The sequence below is a fragment of the Anomaloglossus baeobatrachus genome, chromosome 9, assembly GCF_048569485.1.
Source record: "Anomaloglossus baeobatrachus isolate aAnoBae1 chromosome 9, aAnoBae1.hap1, whole genome shotgun sequence".
NCBI classification, from domain to species: domain Eukaryota; kingdom Metazoa; phylum Chordata; class Amphibia; order Anura; family Aromobatidae; genus Anomaloglossus; species Anomaloglossus baeobatrachus.
In genome coordinates, this window is record NC_134361.1 from 100852819 (window position 1) to 100874892 (window position 22074).

The 22074-nt window shown below is 40.8% G+C and overlaps 1 protein-coding gene across 5 annotated transcripts in view; it reads right to left on the bottom strand.

The window, feature by feature from the left end:
• Window positions 1-22074, bottom strand: part of TENM1 (teneurin transmembrane protein 1) — a 1354271-nt gene that overhangs the window by 517873 nt on the left and 814324 nt on the right. For 4 of the 5 annotated variants that reach the window (XM_075323916.1, XM_075323915.1, XM_075323914.1 and 1 more), the window contains one exon: window positions 16809-16958. In XM_075323916.1, coding sequence (XP_075180031.1) covers window positions 16809-16958 — 150 coding nt within the window. The remainder of the gene's footprint in view (window positions 1-16808; window positions 16959-22074) is intronic. The other variant, XM_075323913.1, reaches the window with a different exon arrangement.

Below are 22074 nucleotides of genomic sequence, written 5' to 3' on the forward strand. Positions count from 1 at the left end.
TGTTGGGTCTTATGTCTCTCATCTTCCTATTGACAATACTCCATAGATTCTCTAAGGGGTTTAGGTCAGGCGAGATTACTGGTCAATCAAGGACAGTGATACTGTGGATATTAAACCAAGTACTGGGACTTTTGGCAATGTAGACAGGTGCTCTGTCCTGCTGGAAAATTAATTTTCCTTCTCCAAAAAGCTTGTCGGCAGAGAGAAGCATGAAGTGCTCAAAAATTTCCTGGTAGATGGCTGTGTTGACTTTGGTCTTCTGAAAACACAGTGGACTTATGTCGCGGGCAGAGGAGGGGACGCTGCGCTCTCCCACTGCTCGGGTCCGGCCGCTGCTGCTGCTCGGTGGTGGCTTGAGTGGTGGGCCAGATCCCGGGGACTCGAGCGGCGCTCCTCGCCCGTGAGTGAAAAGGGTGGGGATTGATTGTGGGGATTTGGTTATTGTCCGTGATGCCACCCACGGTTGTGGTGATATTGGTGACACCACTGCTGCTCCAGATGGGGATTCCGGGGAGCGGTGACAGGGAGCAGCTTTGATGTTAGTTCTCCCCTCCATGGGTAGGGGGTTGGTTGTCCCGGGGCCCGGTGATGGGATAGGGAAGGATGGCAGGTGGGTTACGGGGCCTGGTGAGGTGCAGGGTTGCGGGGGCAGCGCTGTGCCATACGGCACGGTGGTACTCACTCAGCCAATGATGAGGACACAGTTCTCGGTAAAACAGACGGCTGGATGGACGGGTCCCACAGACGGCTGCGGTGTTGTTTCTCCCGGCAGGTTGATGGTGACTGCCTTTCCCTGCACCTACGTACTGCAAACGGTCCCAATGGGTTCCCCCCGGTAACCCGCTCCCCAGCTTGGATATGGGCTGGAGGAGCCCCCTTTGGTGTGCCTGACCGGGAGTGTGGGGTGTGTTGATGTTGTTCTCTGTGGCCCCTGGCTTGTCCAGGGCGCCACACTTACACCAGTAGATGACATGGCTCCCCAAACAATCAATTACTGTGGAAACTTCACAGTAGACCTCAAGCAGCTTGGATTGTGGCCTCTCAACTCTTCCTCCACACTTTGAGACCTTGATTTCCAAATGAAATGCATAATTTTACTTTCATCTAAAAACAACACCTTGGACCACTGAGCAACAGTCCAGTTCTTTTTCTTCTTGGCCCAGATAAGACACTTCTGTCGGTCATGAGTGGCTTGACACAAGGAATGCAACACTTGTAGCCCATGTCCTGGATACGTCCGTGTGTGTTGGCTCTTGAAACACTGACTCCAGCAGCAGTCCAATCCTTGTGAATCTCCCCCAAATTTTTGAATGGCCTTTTCTTAACAATCCTATCAAGTCTGCGGTTTTCCCATTTTCTTGTGCACCTTTTTCTACCACACTTTTTCCTTCCACTCAATGTTCCATTAATATGCTTGGATATAGCACTCTGTCAAGTTAGGAGTCTTCCTCATGATTGTGTAGCCTACTTAACCAGACTAAGGAACCATTTTAAAACGCTTAGGAAAACTTTGCAGGTATTTGTGGTAATTATTTTAATTTTATGAGATAATGACTTCTGGGTTTTCATTGGCTGTAATTCATAAACATTAACAGAAATAAACTGTTAAAATAGATCCCTCTGTGTGTAATTACTCAATATAATATATGCATTTCCCTTTTGTGTATTGAATTACTGAAATAAATTAACTTTTTGTTGATATTCAAATTTATGTGAATAAGAGGGGTAGTACATTGGCTCATTTTAGATTTTGGGTGTGAGTCTGGAAAGCGTAATCTGACCCCATTTTTATGTAAGCATCCCTTAAGCTGGGTTCACACACAACGACAACGACGTCGCTGTTACATCACCATTTCCTGTGATGTAACAGCGACCTTAGATGATTGCTAGTAAGCTGTCAAACGTAATTTTAAGCAGCGATGGAGCAGCGATCATAGCGACCTCGACGGTCATTGTGCGGTGTCACACGCGTCGCTATGCGATGACTCAGACCTTGATAGAGGCGTGGGGTTTACCTCTAGACATGCTTTGCGTCGCCTCTTTTCACGCCCCTCTGTTCCGATTGGTGATCGCTACAGCACCTTTGTGTTGCCTTTTTTCACGCCCCTCTATTCCGATTGGTGATCACTACAGTGGTGCCTGATTGGGTGACCGTGCCAAACAAAGTAAAACGCAGTAGTGCTTTCATTAATTCTATTTCATTTCATTCAGATCCACAAAGAACGACACACTAGCGAAACCAGACAGAGAATCTACTACGTGGAACAAAGAATGGAACTTAAAGAATGAAATCACTGTAATGCTTTCGGTAAGGTACCCAATCGGAACGCTGTTGTAACCACCAATCGGAGTCGTAGGGGCTTTGCAAAATACACTGTAAAAACACGCCCTTGTCCTGCCTTCAGTCCTACGTCATTGTCTTCAGCGTCGTCGCGACCGTTGCTGCTGCGGTGTCAAACACAAGGATGCTGAGCTTATCATCATGGCGCAGCGGGATAGCAGCGATCAAAAAATGACCTGGAATATTCAGGAGCGAGCAGTGATTTTGCAGCAGGGGTCTGATCGTTGTTATGTGTCACACACAGCGACGTCGCTGTTGAGGTCGTTGCTACATCACAGAAAATGGTGACTTAGCAGCCATGTCGTTGTCGTTGTCGCTGTGTGTGACACCACCATTAGAGAGCCAGAAATGACACCCACGTTTTCTGTGAAGCACTGTAACCATGACAAGAGTGTCTTGGAAACAATGGAACAATGGGACAAGTCCAGATATGGACATATCATTGGTGTAACCAGTGCAGACACAGAGGCCCAGGAGGTAAGGTTGATCCACTTCTTCTTCAAAAGCAGGTAAAATTGTGCACTATGATGAACTATTGGACTATAAGGGGCCTTCTTTCATCTGTGTCTGCCAGTGGACTATAAAATCTGTAAAAGGAATCTCCCTTCATTAAGATTCCAATACAGATTTTGTTGCTTATCTTTCCACTTGGCTCAACATGTTTTGAAATGAGTGAAATGAAGTGACCAGCCATAACTTTTTTTAGGAGAAGTTAATGATATACTACAGTATGTGTTGTTATGCCACCAATACTTTTTTAGGAGAAGTTAATGATATACAGTATGTGTTTTTATGCCACCAATACTTTTTTAGGAGATGTTAAATATATATAGTAAAGGCCGCTTTACACGCTGCGACATCGCTCAAGCGATCTCGTTGGGGTCACGGAATTTGTGACACACATCCAGTCGCTTTAGCGATGTCCTTGCGTGTAACACCTATGAGCGATTTTGAATCGTCGTGAAAATGGTTAAAATCGCTCATCGGTGACATGCCCCCCTATTCTCGAATATCGCTGCTGCTCAATGTACGAAGTAGTTCATCGCTCCTGCGGCAGCACACATCGCTATGTGTGACACCGCAGGAACGAGGAACCTCTCCTTACCTGCGGCTGGCTGCAATGAGGAAGGAAGAAGGTTGGCGGGATGTTACATCCCGCTCATCTCTGCCCCTCCGCTTCTAATGGGCGGCGGTTCTGTGACGCTGCTGTGACGTCGCTGTGACGCTGAACGAACTGCTCCCTTAGAAAAAAGGCGGTTTGCTGGTCACAGCGACGTTGCTAGGCAGGTAAGTAGTGTGACGGGTCCGCTCAATGTTCTGCTCCACGGGCAGCGATTTGCCCATGTCGCACAACCGATGGGGGCGGGTACGCACGCTAGCGATATCGGTCACGATTTTGCAGCGTGTAAAGCGGCCTTATGTGTTAATATGCCACCAAATAGTAGTTTCTAGGTAAGCTACAGCTTACACAGTCGATAATTATTTAAGTATGTTGCTATAATTTATTGAATTTATATAATGTTGTGCAATTACTCTTTTTTGCAAACCACTAGAAATGAACAGACCCAGGGGTGTTCAAATTCACTGGTTCAGGTTTTTTAACTGTTTACTTACTGGGATTAGTAATGGGGATGTCTGATAGACCCCTGGGCGTTATGCCAGCTGACATTACACAACTGACATCAAACCCACATATATTACCCCGATTTCCACCTCACCAGGGCAAACGGAAAGAGCCGGGTAAAGTGCTAGAATTGGCTCACCTAATGGATATGCCACTTCTGGGGCAGCTGCGGGCTGATATTTTCAGGCTGGCAGGGGCCAAATAATAATGAGCCTTCCCAGCCTGATAATACCAGCCCCAAGTTGTCAGCTTTACCTTGGCTGGTTATCAAAAATAGGGAGGACACTACACCAATTTTTTAAAATTATTTATTTAATTGATTTAAAAATAAATGCCTTGGGATCTCCTCTGTTTTTGATAAGCAGCCAAAGTAAAGCTGACAGCTGAGGGTTGCAGCCTGTAGTTTTCTGCTTTACCTGAACTGGTTATCAAAAATAGGTGGGAACCCACATCCTTTTTTTTTCTTTATTGTTCACAGCAGTGTACATGCAACTTCCTCATGCAATAAAGCTTATTGATTGGCCTTTCAACAAACTTTATCAACATACAAACAGTACCCTAACTTCAAACGCGGTCACTGAATTTTTATAAAAAGGCCGTGTTTGAGTCCAAGACCCGTTCACCCGGTGTTTGGCATAAACCCCAAACTTTACAGTTTGGTTTTGCTCATCCCAACAAACCACCCTTTCTCCAAGCCTGAATTAATTGATTGTACAACTTGTCAGATAATTCAGTGAAATAGAATTGTGGCGCCTAGGAAATAAAAACTAAAATGAATGTTTCCTTCATTAATGACTAATGAAATAAAAAGCCTGTTCATAAGTAATGTAGACTATTATCCATATTAAGAAATACATTTTAATGATTCAGCAAATCAATTGGACGAGTTCCACTTTTCATACATTGCCATTATTTTGTCATAAATTGCTACAATTCCTTATCATATAATCATAATTAAACATTACATTTCTTAAATTGTGTTGGGAGTACAATAGCCTATTGCCAATGAAGCATATGATATCATATCAATTGGCTTTGACTCTTTCATGTCTAGGAGGGACATAAATAAAGGTCAGCAATAGCTGGCAAACAACCTCCAAACAAGCTTTTATGTGCACAGAATGATAGTATCAGGGCTGGATTTCTTCCAGTGTATTTTAGGCAAATGCCTTAATCCCTGCGGTATAAAGGATGTGATTGATATCAAGCACACATTGAATTGACTTCAACTAAGCTACAGCAATAATTACACAGATCATTATAAGGTTATTTCTGTGTGATGGTTTTTTTTTCACAGGGGTCAATGTCAGATCAGTGAGGGGGTTCATCACTTGGTATTACCAATGATGTGCAAATGGTGCTTGTCTAATTCATTGCAATGTACTGTATGTAATTGTGGAATTACAGGCTAACACCTTCATCCATATTAGAATTGCTTCTAGGGAGCATAGTGTGCTGCAGTGAGACATCACATGGCAGATCCCAAAATCCCTTTCGCTACAAAATGCAGAACCACAAAAAGTGTGAATGAGGTGTAGTATAGCTAGCGATATAGACAACTTAGGGCCCTTGTGGAGGAACATGGCAGGCGTTATGGGAGGCACAAGCAAGAGATTCATTCAAGAAAAAAGGGGAAGGCTTTTGGGATAAAATTATTGGAGGCACCTGGGAAGAATTGATGGAAGGCTCTTGGGAGAGATTCTTGGTAGATATTTAGGAGGAATTCATTGGAGGGACATAAGTGAGACACATTGAGGGAGAGTTTCATGGTAGCTACATGAGAGGGATTCTTGGGAAGCACACGGAAGAAAGTAATTGGAGGCACATGGAAAAGATTCAATTGAGGCACATTGGAAAGATTCTCGGAAAACATATGGGAAGAGATTCATTGAAGGCACATGTGAGGGATTCGTGCTAGGCACATGGAAAGGATTAATTAGAGACACATGGGATGGATTCATGGGAGGTGCAAGGGAGGGAATCATGGCTTATACATGGAAAGTATTTATGGGAAGCACATGGAAGAGATTAATTTAAGGCACAGGTGAGGGATTTTTGGTAGGCACATGGATAGATTCATTTGAGGCACATTAGAGAGATTTTTGGAAAGCATATGGGAAGAGATTCATTGAAGGCACATGTGAGGGATTCATGGTAGGCACATGGATATGATTAATTGGAGACCCATGGGATGGATCTATGGAGGCACATGGGAGGGATTCATGGCTTACACATGGAAAGGATTTATGGGAAGCACATTGAATCTACTCATGGGAAGTAATTGGGATAGAACCATTGGATATGTTTGTTAAAGAATTAAAGGAGGCATATAGAAAGGATTAATTAAAGGAACATGGGAGAAATTCATGGGCAGCCATTGTCAATGAGCTTCATGAGGGATTCATGAGAGGAACTTGGAATAGATGCATTGCAGGAAAATGGAAGAGATATGTAGGGGGCAAATTGGAAGGACTCATGGGAGTATATTAAGGTAGGTGCATGGCAAAGAGTCCTGGGAAATATGAAGAAGGAATTCATGTCTGGTGCATGGGAATTATTCATGGAAGGCAGATGGGAAGGAGTTGTGGAAGGCACATTAGTAGGAATCATAGGAGGAACATTAGAGGGATTCATGAGAGGCATGTGAGGGAGATTCATTGCAGTTACATAGGAAGGATTCATGGGAGGCACATGGGAAAGACTTGTGGAAGGCACATTGGTGGGAATCATAAGAGGAACATTAGAGGGATTCATGGGAGGCATGTGAGGGAGATTCGGTGCAGGTATATAGGAGGAATTCATGGGAGGCACATGGGAAGCAGTTGTAGAGAGCACATTGGAGGGAGTCATAGGAGGAATATTGGAGGGATTCATGGGAGGCATGTGAGGGAGATTCATTGCAGGTACATAGGAGAGATACATTTGAGGCACAGGGAAGAGATTTAGGAGATGGCATTGCTTAGCTGGAAGAGGTGACACATTTATCATTCAACCTGATCCACTATGATAAATTTAGTGCATTTTTAGACTGTCTAATCTAAGTTTGCCTTCCATAAAAAAGACAGAAGTAGTGAATGACACTGAAATTCTCACTATTCTGCTCCGATACAATATAGTGTCACACTGTGAAGTGCACACGTCACACTGAGTCACTTAAATCCTTATATATCAAGCCTTTATTGCAGAAACCATGAATTTTCTTAATTAACATGTCCTCATAATTTTTTGGTGGAAGCCTGAATCTCATTTTTGTTTAATCTGCATTGTAAAAAAAATAATTTTTTTGCCACTCTCACAAAAGGACTTAAAAGTTAACAGGTGGTAAAAACTTAAACAATGGCCCACTTCATGTACTTATCTACAGACCAACGCTCAGAACAATTTGTATCTGCTGCGATATTATTGTGGATGGTGAAAAAAAAATAGAAAAGACTTCTTGAAGCAATAGGTGTAAGCTGTAGAGTGTTTTAATCCTCTCTGTATTAAATATTAAGGAATCAAAAAGTGTCTTGCTGAGCTGTGCCGTGAATGAGCAGGCAGGTTTCCATAATCCATAGTATCATTAATGTCAACCTACAGAACATACATTACAGTCCTCACCGTGATTGTATTTAGCTATTGTAAATCTGTACAATTTATCATTATTTTAATTCTGCTGGGACCTTATTGTCATTGTAAATGTCATTCATTATCCAGCATACTGTTTTATGCAGGGATTTGATAATGGACCTGCTTTAAGTACTTTTGTGCCTTAATACTTTGTATATGCACTTCTCTGTAACTGGCTGTTAGCTTTTCTTCTCTGCTCTTTGCTATGCAGCAGAAACATAAGCTCATAAAATTGTTTCTCTGCAAGAATGTTACCTTTTTATTGCTGTTTCCAAGGGTATTCTCCTATGAACTTATAAAATGCTTAATAAAAATTCCACTTATTTTAACATTGATTTTTGTGGCTGGTTTCTTTCTGCCAGCGCGTACCTTACTAATCCTGACTTATTAAAATTTTTGAAAAGCAATTCAGCAGCCACTTACGATTCACACTGGGGCTTCAAAACCGAGTAAAATTATATTTTCAATACACGTTTACTGTTAACTATTTTTGGATTCACTTTAACATAATTTTTCTGTCATACCATATATTATATTTCTTTTTTTTTTATTGATGAAAACTTAGATTTCAACTGCTGCAAGAATTTTAGCCTATAATTTAACAATATGAAGTACTTCTTGAAGGTAGAGGTCACAAATTACAGTAGATCATGGCTGAAGTTTCCTTGTAGGTCAGGTCCTTACATGGAATGCTGTGTTTTGTTAGGTGGGCTTACTTGTCCATTTTATGGTCATAAAGCGCTACTTAAAGCGAAGCAGTCACCAGGATTTTCCTAAATAAACTGAAGTCAATACTATTCTGGTGCTATCCTGCTGATTCTATACATACCTTTAGTTGTCAGATTTGATGTATAGTTTTTGAAATACAAGTAAAGTTACAGAAATGCACGGCTTTTTGATTGGCAGCAGCTGCCGAATAGCTAATATATGAGTTGAGTTTTGCTATCTATTCCTGCACCTGTCTGCTGCCTAGCCTCTGTAGATAATATATGGGATATGGAAGAAAGTTGAGTTTATGCCGTGCTAACACCAAAATGCAAAGTTGATTAATTCATCGGTTTTTATTCTTGTACAGGTCTACACGTTTCAGAGATTTCAATCTCCTTCATCAGGACAATCAAGAGAAAATGAAGATTGTTCATTTTCTCTTGATTGTACTGATGAAAGAGATTGAAATCTCTGAAATGCGTAGACCTGTACAAGAATAAGAAGAGATGAATTAATAAACTTTGCATCCTGGTGTTAGTGCGGCATAAAATCACTTTCCTCTGTATTCCATATATTGTCTCCATTCGGGGCTGCGGATCTTGGCAATATCTGCTACGTGATCACAGGTGTTGTGACTATCACAACCCTCTTAGGTGAGTTCGTTACCTTTGAATAACCTGGTCTATACCGAGGTAAGACCCTATTTGCACTTCTTTTACACAGTTTATGTTGTGGCCTCTGTGTATGTTAGAATGCATGGGCTGCATTTCTAACACGCCCCTATCACGTGACAGAAAGGACTCATACGTGGAAGAACCGCACATCTACAGAGTCCAGGCAGCAGACAGGGGCGGGAATAGATAGCAAAACCCCACCCACATATTAGCTATTCAGCAGCTGCTGCCAATCAAAAAGCTGTACATTTTTGTAACTTTACTTGCCTGTATTTCAAAAACTATACATCCAATCTGACAACTAAAGGTATGCATAGAATCAGCCTGATAACGTCAGTATACCACTGGCTTTAAGTTATATAGGAAAATCCTGGTGATTGGTTTGCTTTAACCTCTTAATTGGACTACAGTACTTTACTTTTAGTCAAATGAGGTACCATGAATATTCAAAAACCAAAAATAAGGTCTACCTCAGAAAGTAACCCTAGCATGATTATACAGGATTTTTGGATTTGGAGTATGCTTGAAATATAAGCCCTACTCAAAAAATAACCCCAGTTACAGTCAGGGATGGCATTAAGAGTCAAACTCCCCAATTTCTCAGGGCCAAAACTCTCTTAATGACCCCAGTTTTGAATTTCAAGGTTAAGATTGTTTAAGGACCTTTGGTGACTTCACAGTCCTGTGACATGATGTAACCAAAGGTCTCTTAATTGCAGGAGTCTAAAAGAACTGAAGAGACTACTATAAAGGACTGGCATTAGGGGAAATAGAGAGCAAACTGGGCAATTTCCAGGGCCAACATTCTCATATTGGCCCCAGTGTTTATATCCTGATGATAAGACTGTTAAAAGGACCTTTGTAACATCATGGTCATGTGAATATGTTGTCACGAAAGGTCTCTTAATTGCAGGAGTTTAAAGCTGAAGAGGAGCCAATTTTTTAAAACACTTCTATTATTAACCATCACATATGGATTTTGCACAAATTGTGTGTCAAATTATGTACCAGTGAGATTAACAAGAAGTATCTTGATTGCAGCCAAAAATGTACACAATATTATATAAATTAATTTATTGAAAATTCATTCCACAACTTCATTGGAAATTAATTCTGGCACTTCTTCCTGTTTTCTTTGTTCATTTTCTGTTATATAAGGCCTGTGGATCTTCTCTGTGAAGCATCCAGTAATCCTCCCCCATCATGTTCACATTCCATCTATCTTGGTATCATCGTTCTTTGTCCTCGACATCCTGATGAAATCTTTCTCCTTGCTCTTTGCTAACAGCACAAACGTTTTCAGGAAAGTATTCCAAATGTAAAAAATGTAACTCAAATGCATAAGACAACCCAATCCCTTGGAACGTTTCATCATGTTCTCCATGATGGACTTAAGTTTTGGATCTTTGTTGTTACATAGAAATTTCTTCACAACTTATTTAACAGAATCCCAAGCCCTATTCTTAACAGCTATCATTGAGTTTACTAATATCCAGACTCATAAAAATTCCTTCCTTCAGTCTTGCCTTGGACAATCTTGGAAACCTGGTACACAGGTACTTAAAAGTCTGTCCTTTAAGTAGAGCTTTCACAAACTGCTTCATCATCCCAAGCTTAATGTGGAGTGGTGGCAGGAGAACTTTAGTGGGATCAATTAAACTTTCGGCAACTATGTTCTTGAGTCCAGGTTGCAAAGATGTTCTTGTTGGCCAACTTTTTAGGCTTCAATGATGAGTCCTTTCCCAGCTGTTCCATTCACACAAAAGCATGGCTACCTTGTGTATCCTCCTTACTACCCAAGGAATTAGGTTTTTTGAGAATAAAGTCTAAATTCTCTTATCTTTCCTTCAAGTGCACAGAATGTCCTACAGGCGCTAAAGTATACTATATGCTATTGTACAGTGGCAGCTTTTATGCTTTTTTTGGAGGAATCAATAAAGAGTCTCTACTTGTTCATATTGTACTCAATGTTACATTTTTTTCTTCAGCTCAGGAACACTAGAGCACTGTCGTGACAAAAGTATGGAAGGAATTCCCATAGAGTTCTCTACTTTTGGAATCCTATGGGGTCAGACTTTGTGAAAAATCTCTACATGATAGAACTTTTTGATATTTTTACTGAGTTTAGCGATCAAAAGTATATAAAGATCAGCTCTTACTATTCAAACAATTTTACCTTTGCAGACCTGTGTAATAGTAGTACACAAAACAAAGAGATTGTTAAAATGAGATTAGCATGTTACATATGTCAAAATACATCACGTGGTTTTTGATTCATAGCCAGAAAAAGAAAAGAACAAATTTCCTATTAATTGCCAAGAGCAAAAATCAAACATGAAAAATTGTTTGGCAAATGCTTGGCATGTCATCAAAACTAATCAGGTAAAAGAATTGTCCACTCCTAGTTTTACATTTATATTTTAAAAGTTTGTGTTTTCTTGGTATTTTAAATTAGATATGAGATGAGATGACTGTAGAAATGTATATTGTTTTGTTTGACCTGGGGCAAATACCATATTTTTCGTTTTATAAGATGCTCTGGATTGTAAGACACAGCCCAAATTTAGAGGAGGAAAATATAAAAAAAAATTAATGTCAAAATGGGGGTCTGTCTTATAATCCTTCTGTGTCATATAGTAGCTCACCGGAGAGCGCAGTGGTGGTGAAGCTGCTCAGGAGGGTTACAGGTGGCATGGTCGACGATGCTGCGGGCTTGAAGGAGGGGGTGTCGTGGCTCAGGAGGGTAAGTGGATGGAGGGTCGGCAATGCTGCGGGCTCGGAGGAGGGGATGTCGAGGCTCAGGAGGGACAGTGGGTGGAGGGTCAGAAATACTGCAGGCTCGGAGGAGGGAATGTTATGATTTAGGAGATTAGTGATACTGCGGGCGTGGGGGTATCTCGGTGGCGGGCCTCATTGATCTGCTGGTGTGCTGTGGGCTCCATTGAACTGTCAGCATTTGGACTTCAAGAAAAGTGCCGCATAGGCAGAGCATGCGCAAATTGGCCTCCGCGGCCATTGTTTTGAGTCCATTGCATCACGCACTGGCAAATCCATGGCACCTGCTGCTGCAATACCCCCAGGCTTGCAGTTATTGCTGACCCTCTGTCCTGTGACCCTGCTGAACTGCTCCACTGCTTTGACACTCCCGCCTCCTCCAAGCCCTCACTATCGCCAACTCAGTACCACCACCGCCACCCCGGTAAGGCGTATCTGGATTATAAGACACCCCCCCATTTTTACCCCAGTTTTAGGGGAAAAAAGTGTGTTTTACAATCTGGAAAACACGATTCTTATTTCTGGGTTCAAGAAAGACACATTGAACCAATTAAAATACAATGTACTGAAGTTTAAAAAAAAAATAACAAACCTAACATTTCCTTTCATATCATTTTCACTGACTTCACTGAAGTGAAGCTTCGCTGGTCAAACCAAATTATTAATTTTATTATCGTAATAAAATTTGTGCCTTTCAAGTAACTGCAGAAGAACATCATTTGTCTGATTCCTTAATGGTGTAACTCAATACCCTGCTGAAACCATTATTCTGGAGGAAGAGACCTCATTAAAATATCTCTTGATGATCTTCCCTTCTTGGCGTCTGTTACACTGAAGTTATAGTCTACTGATGTTTCACTTACTTACAATCTTGTTGGGTCCTAATAATTTTACTGTGGTTTTCTAATGAAAGTTAATACATGCTCTGCAAAGTCTCTATTGGAAAATTCATTATTAGACCGATTAGAATATTGAATAAATTATATATTGTAATGTAAAATTGATTAGTCCGACTTTATATTGACACTGACATATTCTTTACTGAGTTTAATGGAATCTGTCACCAATTTTTTCCACCCCATTTGAGAGGAGCATGATCTAGAAAAAGATGCTCTGAATCCAGAAATGTATCACTTAATGGGCTGTTTGCTGTAGTTTAGATAAAATCACTGTTTTATCTGCTGTAGATCTAACAGTTCTATGAATGCTGAACTCAATATAACCCCCCCACACCACTGATTGGCAGCTTTTCTGTTTACACTGTGCATAAGTAAAAAACTACCAATCCGTGGTGGGGCGGGGTTATACAAAGCTCATGAATATAGGGGGCTACATGTCAACAGGGTTACTAAACCTCTAGTGATAATCTGTTGATAAAACAGTGATTTTATATAAACTACACTAAGTAGTTGAGTAGCTGGAACATTGCTGAAATCAGGACCTCTGTCTCTACATAATGCTGCTCTTAGATTAGGGGGCAGAAATCCATTGATAAATTACTTTTAATAACTCTACCTCTATAATATTTCTGATAAAATGGAAACCAGAAAAACATGTTTGACAGAACGTTGCTGAAGCTTTAAAAAAAAAAAAAAAAAAAAAAAAAAAGAATAATTGTAATGTGACTGCAATCTGAGAGTGATGTAACAGTACTGTAAAAATGTATCTGCTCTCTGATTTGCAGGGCAACTAAAGGGACTCTTTGCCATCTTTTTAATTTCTTTTTTTAGACAGATTTTATCTCTGTCCCTACCTGGTGATTTTCCACTTTTCGTTTTTTTCCTGCCCCTTTTTCCAAAGCCATAGCCTTTTTTATTTTTCCAGCACTGTTGCTATATAAGCATATAAGGGCTTGGTTTTGTGGGCTGAATTGCACTTTTGAATGACACCATTCATTCTACATTTTGTACTGGAAAACAGTAAAAAAATTCCAAGTGTGGTGAAATTGCAAAAAAAGTGCAATTCCACAATTTTTTTTTTCACTTTCTCTGTTCACTATATGATAACACTGGCCTGGCAATATGATTCCCCAGGTCAGTATGAATTTGTAGATACCAAACATGTATAAATTGATTTTTATTTATTCAGTGAAAAAAAAAATGTAGACATTTGTCAAAAAAAAAACAATTGGGCTTTTGTCGCCATTTTGCAAGACTTAACTTTCTCATTTTTTGGGATATGAGGTTAAGTGATGGCTAACTTTTTGCATCTTGAGCTGGCATTTTGATGTGATGTTTTGATCGTTTCTTATTGGATTTTATTGTAATGTTGCGGTGACCAAAAAAACGGAATTCTGGCATTTTGATTTTTTTCCTGTTTTGCCGATCAGATTAATTTTATATTTTGATAAATCGGGCATTTCTGAACTCGGCGATACCAAATATGTGTATTTTTTTAAATTGTTTGATTTTCAGTGGGGCAAAAGGAAGGTGATTTGAACTTTTATTTTTTTTTTATTTTTTCATTTTTTTTTTAAATTGTACACTGTTTATTCATTTTACTGGTCCCCTTTGGGGACTTGAAACTGGCACTTTCTGATTGCTTCTGCTGTTCAGTGCAATGCTTCATGAATGATACCATGATACCATGATCTATTTGTGTCCCCTTGGCCACAGATTGTGCACCCCTGCTTTACAGTAAAGAGTCATCTATTAACCCCTTCACGACCTTTGACGGAGCTTTCCGTCATGGATCTTGTGAGGATAGTCCCCGCCCCTGCCGCGGGAAGGATGCGGCGATCCGCGCACATATCAGCTGTTTTCAACAGCTGACATGTGTGCCTGCATGTTACGAGTGGAATCACATTCCACCCATAACATTAACCCCTTACATCTTACTGCCAAAGTCTGGCAGCGAGATGTATATACGCACGGTCATGATTTTCACTTACTGCCGCCCCCACCGGCAGTCACGTGAGTGATCACGTGACTTTCGGTGGTTGCCATGGTAGCACAGGGTCATGTGATGACGCCTGCAGCTATGACGAGTCACTTTCGTTTTCACTCAGCCCGGAGACCAGTGAAGCAGGAAGTTTCCGTATCTGCTGTTTACAGCTGTATAGCTGTGATCAGCAGATAGATCAGAGCAATCGGATTGCTGATCGCTATAGCCCCTAGGGGGACTAGTAAAATAAAAAAAAAGTAAAAAAAAAGTTTTAAAAAAACCCAAAAAAAAACAAACCCTAAAAGTTCAAATCACCCCCCTTTCACACCATTGAAAATTAAAGGGTTAAAAAAAAATATATACACATATTTGGTATTGCCGCGTTCAGAAATGCCCGATCTATCAAAATATAAAATCAATTAATCTGATTGGTAAACGGCATAGTGGCAAAAACATTCCAAACGCCAAAATTACGTTTTTTGGTCGCCGCAAGTTTTACGCAAAATGCAATAACAGGCAATCAAAATATAGCATCTGCGCAAAAATGGCACTATTAGAAACATCAGCTCGAGACGCAAAAAATAAGCTGTCACTGAGCCATAGATCCCAAAAAGTGAGAACGCTATGGGTTTCGGAAAATGGCGCAAAACGTACGCCACTTTTATTGGACAAGCTTGTGATTTTTTTTAACCCCTTAGATACAAGTAAACTTATACATGTTTGGTGTTTACAAACTCGCACCGACCTCAGGCATCATACACACACATCGGTTTTACTATATAGTTAACACGGTGAATAAAACATCCCAAAAACTATTGTGCCATCACACTTTTTTTGCAGTTTTTCCACACTTGAAATTTTTTTGCTGTTTTCCAGTACACCATATAATAAACCTTATGATTTCATTTAAAAGTACAACTTGTCCCGCAAAAAACAAGCCCTCATATGGCAAGATTGGCGGAAAAATAAAAAAGTTCCGGCTCTCGGAAGAAGGGGAGCAAAAAACACAAAAAAGCAAAAACGGAAAGTGCCCGGGGGCTGAAGGGGTTAAGGCATTAACTATCCTGTTCCAACTAAATAAACTCATACTTGCCAAAGTTTGTGTAACTTAAAGGGTATCTGTTTGCAGGTTTTGCTACCTCATTTGAGAGCAGCATGATGTAGGCAAAGAGATCCTGATTCCAATGATGTATCACTTAGTTTACTGGATGCAGTGGTTCTGATAGAATCAGAGATTTTAGATTTAGCAATGCTACAGAGCTCAGAGAGCTGGGTCTGCCCACAGCAGACTTTCTATGTACAATGTCTATAAACAGAGAGATGCTTATCAGAGGAGGGGATTGTCAGACTTTCAGGAAATGTAGTCCTAAAAAAAATACAATGGCATCAAAATTTCCTCTCCTTTTGGAGTAACCTTTATTTGTCCCAGCATACAAAGAAAAAATGCAAAAGCAATGTTTCGGCTGACACAGGTTTTTATCAAGCCATAAAAATTACATACAAATTTATGGCTTCATAAAGGCCCTGTGTTGGCCGAAACGTCGATATTGCATTTTTTCTTTGTATGCTGAGACAACTAAAGGTTTATTAAATAGGAAAGGAATTTTCTGTGCAATAGATTACATTGTATTTTCCTTATAAAGTTGCAGCTAATGGAAGGCTGTACAAAGCAGCACGAATGGTTGAGTGGTGAATAGGACATTGTTGATTCAAGGAAATGTAGTCCTAGCAATGATAAGGTTCTGGTGCTAAAACAAACTTTGCAAGCAAATAACAGCAGGCAACTTGATAGGAGACCCATTACTGAAATCTATAGTTTAACCCCTACATCATGCTTCTTTTACAGTAAAATCCTGCTGACAGATTGCCTTTAAGTAACTTTTTTAACTTCTACATACCAATATACGGCCATATTCACATTGTATTTATTTTAGCATAATCTCTCATATCCTAAAATCTAAAATATTATATCTTATATCCTAAAATTTTTTCACACATTTTGTCATTGCAATTTTTTAAACAAACTGTGGGCCTAGCAGAAATCAGAGGTATAAGTACTCTATGTGTATCACTTTACTTCTGATTTAGGCATCAAAATCAGCAACAACAAAGAAATGCCAAATGAAAAGATTTGGGTTTGAGGGATATTGTAAAAAAATTCAGTTTCCTTGAATGACTGTAGCATATTAAATACCTTTCTTCTCTGTCTTATCGGTAGCCTTTCCCCCGAGGGGTGAGTAGGTGGTGTCCAGGGACTCCTCTCCTTTGCCTTTACTGACCCCGTTTTCATAAAGCTGACTCTCCACAGGTTTAAGTTGCCAAGTGAAACCAAACAAGTGAACTGCTGTAAGAAAGGAAAATGCATTAATCCCAAGGACAAAAAAAAGATTTGCTCAAAAACAACAAAATTATATTTGGAATATAAAATTATCTTTATCCTTTAATTCATGTTTATTTTCAGATTTGCTTTATAATATGCAATAATAGGAGAACAAAGCCATAAATGTGGTCTAGGCGGCAGGAGACTGACCGCTGTACGCAATGTAAAGAGGCTTTGTGTTTCCGTATAGTTATCTAAATGAGGGAGGGGTAATGATTTCTATATGTACTAAAATTATCATCTGTTTAACTGCAAATACAAATTGTATGATAGGTTTACACTGGGTCATGTGAACTCGCTACAAAAGAAATCCTAATTACCATAGTTGATTTATTTTACCATAAACGAGAATCCAATTACGATGATAAATGAGGGATACCTTATAAATGTCTTAATATTAGCAATATAGAAACAAAGTTATGTCTTGTAATACTGCGATGACTACAGTGAAGCTCATATTAAAGCTCAGTCTACACATTTCATGACTACACTCATGTACTGGAGTTTCCATGTTATTTACAGGGTTTATCCAAAATTAAAAGTTACCCATGCTTTAGGTGATAAGTACTGATCTCGGCAGGTCTGGCTGTAAGGACAGCAGCAAAATTAAGAACGGAGCTCTGGAGACCCTAGTCTGAACAAAATAAAGGTCAGGGATGTGCATCACCACTCCATTTATTGCCTTTGGGGCTGCCAAAGATAGCTAATCACTGTACATTACTATCTCCAGCAACCGTTGACAATGGGATGGTGGTGATTATGGTAGACGTGCTCCATTTAGACTGGGTTCTGAACAGACTCATTATTGAACCTTTTTATTGGGATTGATGGGGTCCGAACAGTCAAAGAACATCTAACAGTAAGTTATCAACAGATTCTACGTGTGTGTAATAAAGTTCAATATGGTGACATAGTTAGAACTCAGCTATTGAATCAAACGCCTGAAAAGAGAGTGAGTACTGTCTGCTTCCAAGGGCAACTTGTGGAAAATGTTAAAACTTTTCAATTCCCAAGAAAGTTTGTGTGGTGCTTACAAAAAATGGAAGACCTCTTGAATAGAGGTGAGTGAACCCGAATGGTAAAGTTGGGTGTTCGTACTGACCATGGACTTTACAAATTAATCAGTGTTCTAGTTCAGGGTTTGGGTGCTGTACGAACGCTAACCATTCGATAGAGCATCACTATGCTCGGGTACACTCAGTGCGAGCCACTTGCAGTGTCTGAATGGCTCTCACTGGGTTTAAATTAGCATTATCAGATGTAGTGTGTCCCCAAAAAAATTGAAAAAACCCTGCCCTCCTTTCTCCGAAATGTTTCTGTTTATGGCTTGCTATATATGGAAAGAGACTTGAAATGCCCAATCAGTGACTTACAATGGGGTTCAGGTCAAGTCTGAGTCACAAACAAAACTTTAACTAAAGTCAAGCTACACCCACCGATCCCGAAATTCAACAGGTCCAATCATTTCTACTCCTGAACTCCTGGAAAAGTCAGAAAATCTACAATATGATGTATGATGTAACATCTGACATTAGTAATAAAAAAGTTATGGTTTAAAAAAAAAAAGAAAATCTACTGGTCTATGTAAAAATTCAGCTATATATGGGATGATAACATATACTGACCCATATGACTCATACTTACTCAACATGCAATACCATCAGGGAGACATCTAATTGTCTCAGCAGGACAACAACCCCATAACATACATCCAGTATCATTAAACACTATCTTGGAAAGTGAAGAAAGAAAAAAGGGAAAAAAACGACTTCCACCAGCGCTGTCACAGAGTCAAAACTTAACAGGACCATGGCATGTGAACCATGGAATTCCTTTAGTTGGATGAAACATTGTGTTTCAATAATCTTCTGTCCTCTTCATCAGGTCTACAGAAGGTTCTTGAAACTCTTTGCAGTATCCAAGTAAAGGAATTCCATGGGTCATATGCTGTGGTCCCATGAAGTTTTGAGCCTGTAAAAGCGCCGATGAAAGTCATTTTTTCTCTTTGTTTACTTTCCTGCCCTCTTGGCCCCATTTTTCCTTTGGGGCCTATGACTCAAGCTGCAGCCAGGATTCATGTCCTTCCTGAAAAGCACAATCGCATCAGGTGAGCACTTCCATAGGGAAGCTCCACATTCCTTCATCTACGTGGGTTTTACCCATTGAAGCGCCTCTCTGCTTTTCACACGCAACCCTATCTTGACTGCATGGAAGAAGCAGGAGTCCTAGAAGTGATACTGTGGCCCCATGTGAGCCCTGATCTCAACAACATTGAGGCTGGGATTACATAAAGAGAGAAGGATTTGTGCAAGTCTACATCCATAGAAAATTTGTGGTTAGTTCTTCACGATGTTTGGAACAACGTCCCTGGTGAGTTCCTTCAAAAACTGTGTAAGTGTTCCTAGAAAATGTATGCTGTTTTAAAGGTGGGTCGCGCCAAATATTGATTTGATTTACATTTTTCTTTTGTTCATTCACTTTCCATTTTATTAATTGATAAAAATAACCTATAGGTATGATTCATCAAAGCTTTGATGTCAGAATTCTTGCAAAAAAGCTTTGAAAAGTCAAAAAAATTTAGCAGCAACTCAGAATTTTCATACTCATTTCTGCCAGCTCCAGGGGTGCGATGGGGGAAGGACAGCACAGAATGTCTAAAGGCCACTTTACACACAGAGATAAATCTTTGACAGATCTGTGGTTGCAGTGAAATCATGGACATATTGTTCCATTTGTACACAGCCACAATCCTGGCACTGATTGTCCACAATTTCACTGCAACCACAAATCTGCCAAAGAATTATCTCTGTGTGTAAAGTGGCCTTTAGAGTGGCTTTACACGCTATGACATCGCTTAAGCGATGTCGTTGGGGTCACGGAATTTGTGACGCACATCCGGCCGCTTTAGCGATGTTGTTGTGTGTAACACCTATGAGCGATTTTGAATCGTCGCAAAAACGGTCAAAATCGCTCATCGATGACATCCCCCCTCTTCCCAATTATCGTTGCTGATGCTTGGACGATGTAGTTCGTCATTCCTGCGGCAGCACACATCGCTACGTGTGACACCGCAGGAACGAGGAACCTCACCTTACCTGTGGCCGCCGGCAATGCGGAAGGAAGCAGGTGGGCGGGATGTTACGTCCTGCTCATCTCCGCTCCTCCGCTTCTATTGGGTGGTTACTTAGTGACGCCGCTGTGACTCCGAACGAACCGACCCCTTAGAAAGGAGGTGGTTCGCCGGTCACAGCGACGTCGCTATGCTGGTAAGTAGTGTGACGGGTCCAAGCGATGTTGTGTGCCACGGGCAGCGATTTGCCGTGTCGCACAAACGATGGGGGCGGGTACGCACGCTAGCAATATCGGTACCGATATCGCAGCGTGTAAAGCGGCCTTTATTCAAAACAAGCTATTACAGATATCTCACTCCAGTATTTGACTGGAATAGGATTCCTGCTGCAGTGCTTAGAGGTGCATGCCACTCTTCAGACACTCCAGATTCATGAAGAGATGTGCATCTCCTCATAAATGAGGAACAGCTGACTCCAGCACACCACCTCATCATGGCTGGCATGAACAACTGCTGGAAGAACCTGGTGTCAAAGTGCCAAAGCTTGCAGAATTTATGCACAACTTGTAGCTTTGTCTGAGTTTTGTGGCTTATAAAAGCTTTAAAATAAACATTCTAGCATGCTTTGATAAATTAGTTTATGAACAAAAAAGGGGGGGATTTTCCAACTCACCTGTTCTCCAACTCCCAGTAATCCTCCAAAGTGCACGAGCCTGCCGGTCAGTCCTAGCCGGTGTAACAGGCGAAAAAGTGATGAAAGAGTCGGCTCAGCACAAATCCAATAAAATATAAAAAATTACTTTATTGATATTTCCTTAAAATAGTCATTCCTGGAAAACCATCACACAAGGGTATAATCTGCATACAGGTGATAATTTACGCGTTTCGGACCTATATCATAAAAACAAAGGACCCTTTTGTTTTTATGTCATAGGTTTGAAACGCGTAAAGTTTCACCTGTATGCAGATTATACCCTTGTGTGATGTTTTTCCAGGAATGACTATTTTAAGGAAATATCAATAAAGTAATTTTTTTTATATTTTATTGGATTTGTGCTGAGCCGACTCTTTCATCACTTTTTAGTTTGATAAATTAGGCCCATAGTGTTTATTTCACACCACACGGCATCTGGATAATTGACTGTTCCATGGAAAGACTGGGATGAGGTCTGGCATTTGGATAGCACTAAAAATAGTAATTCTAGATGTACCTCAGGCTGATGGATACCCTTTTCCCAGGGTAATGCTTTTAACCTTCTATGTAACAACTAAGAATTTCTATATGACATTCATTTAGATACTATATTTAGGTATACCTTTACCTGAATTTTGTAACTTAAGGCCCCGTCACACTAAGCAACATCGCTAGCAACATCGCTGGTAACGAACAACTTTTGTGACGTTGCTAGCGATGTTGCTGTGTGTGACATCCAGCAACAACCTGGCCCCTGCTGTGAGGTCGTTGGTTGTTGCTGAATGTCCTGGGCAATTTTTTAGTTGTTGCTGTCCTGCTGTGAAGCACACATCGCTGTGTGTGACAGCGAGACAGCAACAACTAATGTGCAGGCAGCAGGAGCCAGCTTCTGCTGAGGCTGGTAACTAATGTAAACATCGGGTAACCAAGAAGCCCTGTCCTTGGTTACCCGATATTCACCTTTGATACCAGCCTCCTCCGCTCTCACTGCCTGTGCTGCCGGCTCCTGCTGTGTGCACAGATAGCTGCAGCACACATCAGGCAATTAACCCGATGTGTGCTGTAACTAGGAGAGCAAGGAGCCAGCGCTCAGTGTGCGCTGCTCCCTGCTCTGTGCACATTTAGCTGCAGCACACATCGGGTTAATTAACCTGATGTGTGCTGTAACTAGGAGACTGGGGGCTGGTCACTGGTTGCTGGTGAGCTCACCAGCAACTCGTGTAGCCACGCTCCAGCGATCCCTGCCAGGTCAGGTTGCTGGTGGGATCGCTGGAGCGTCGCAGTGTGACAGCTCACCAGCAACCTCCTAGCAACTT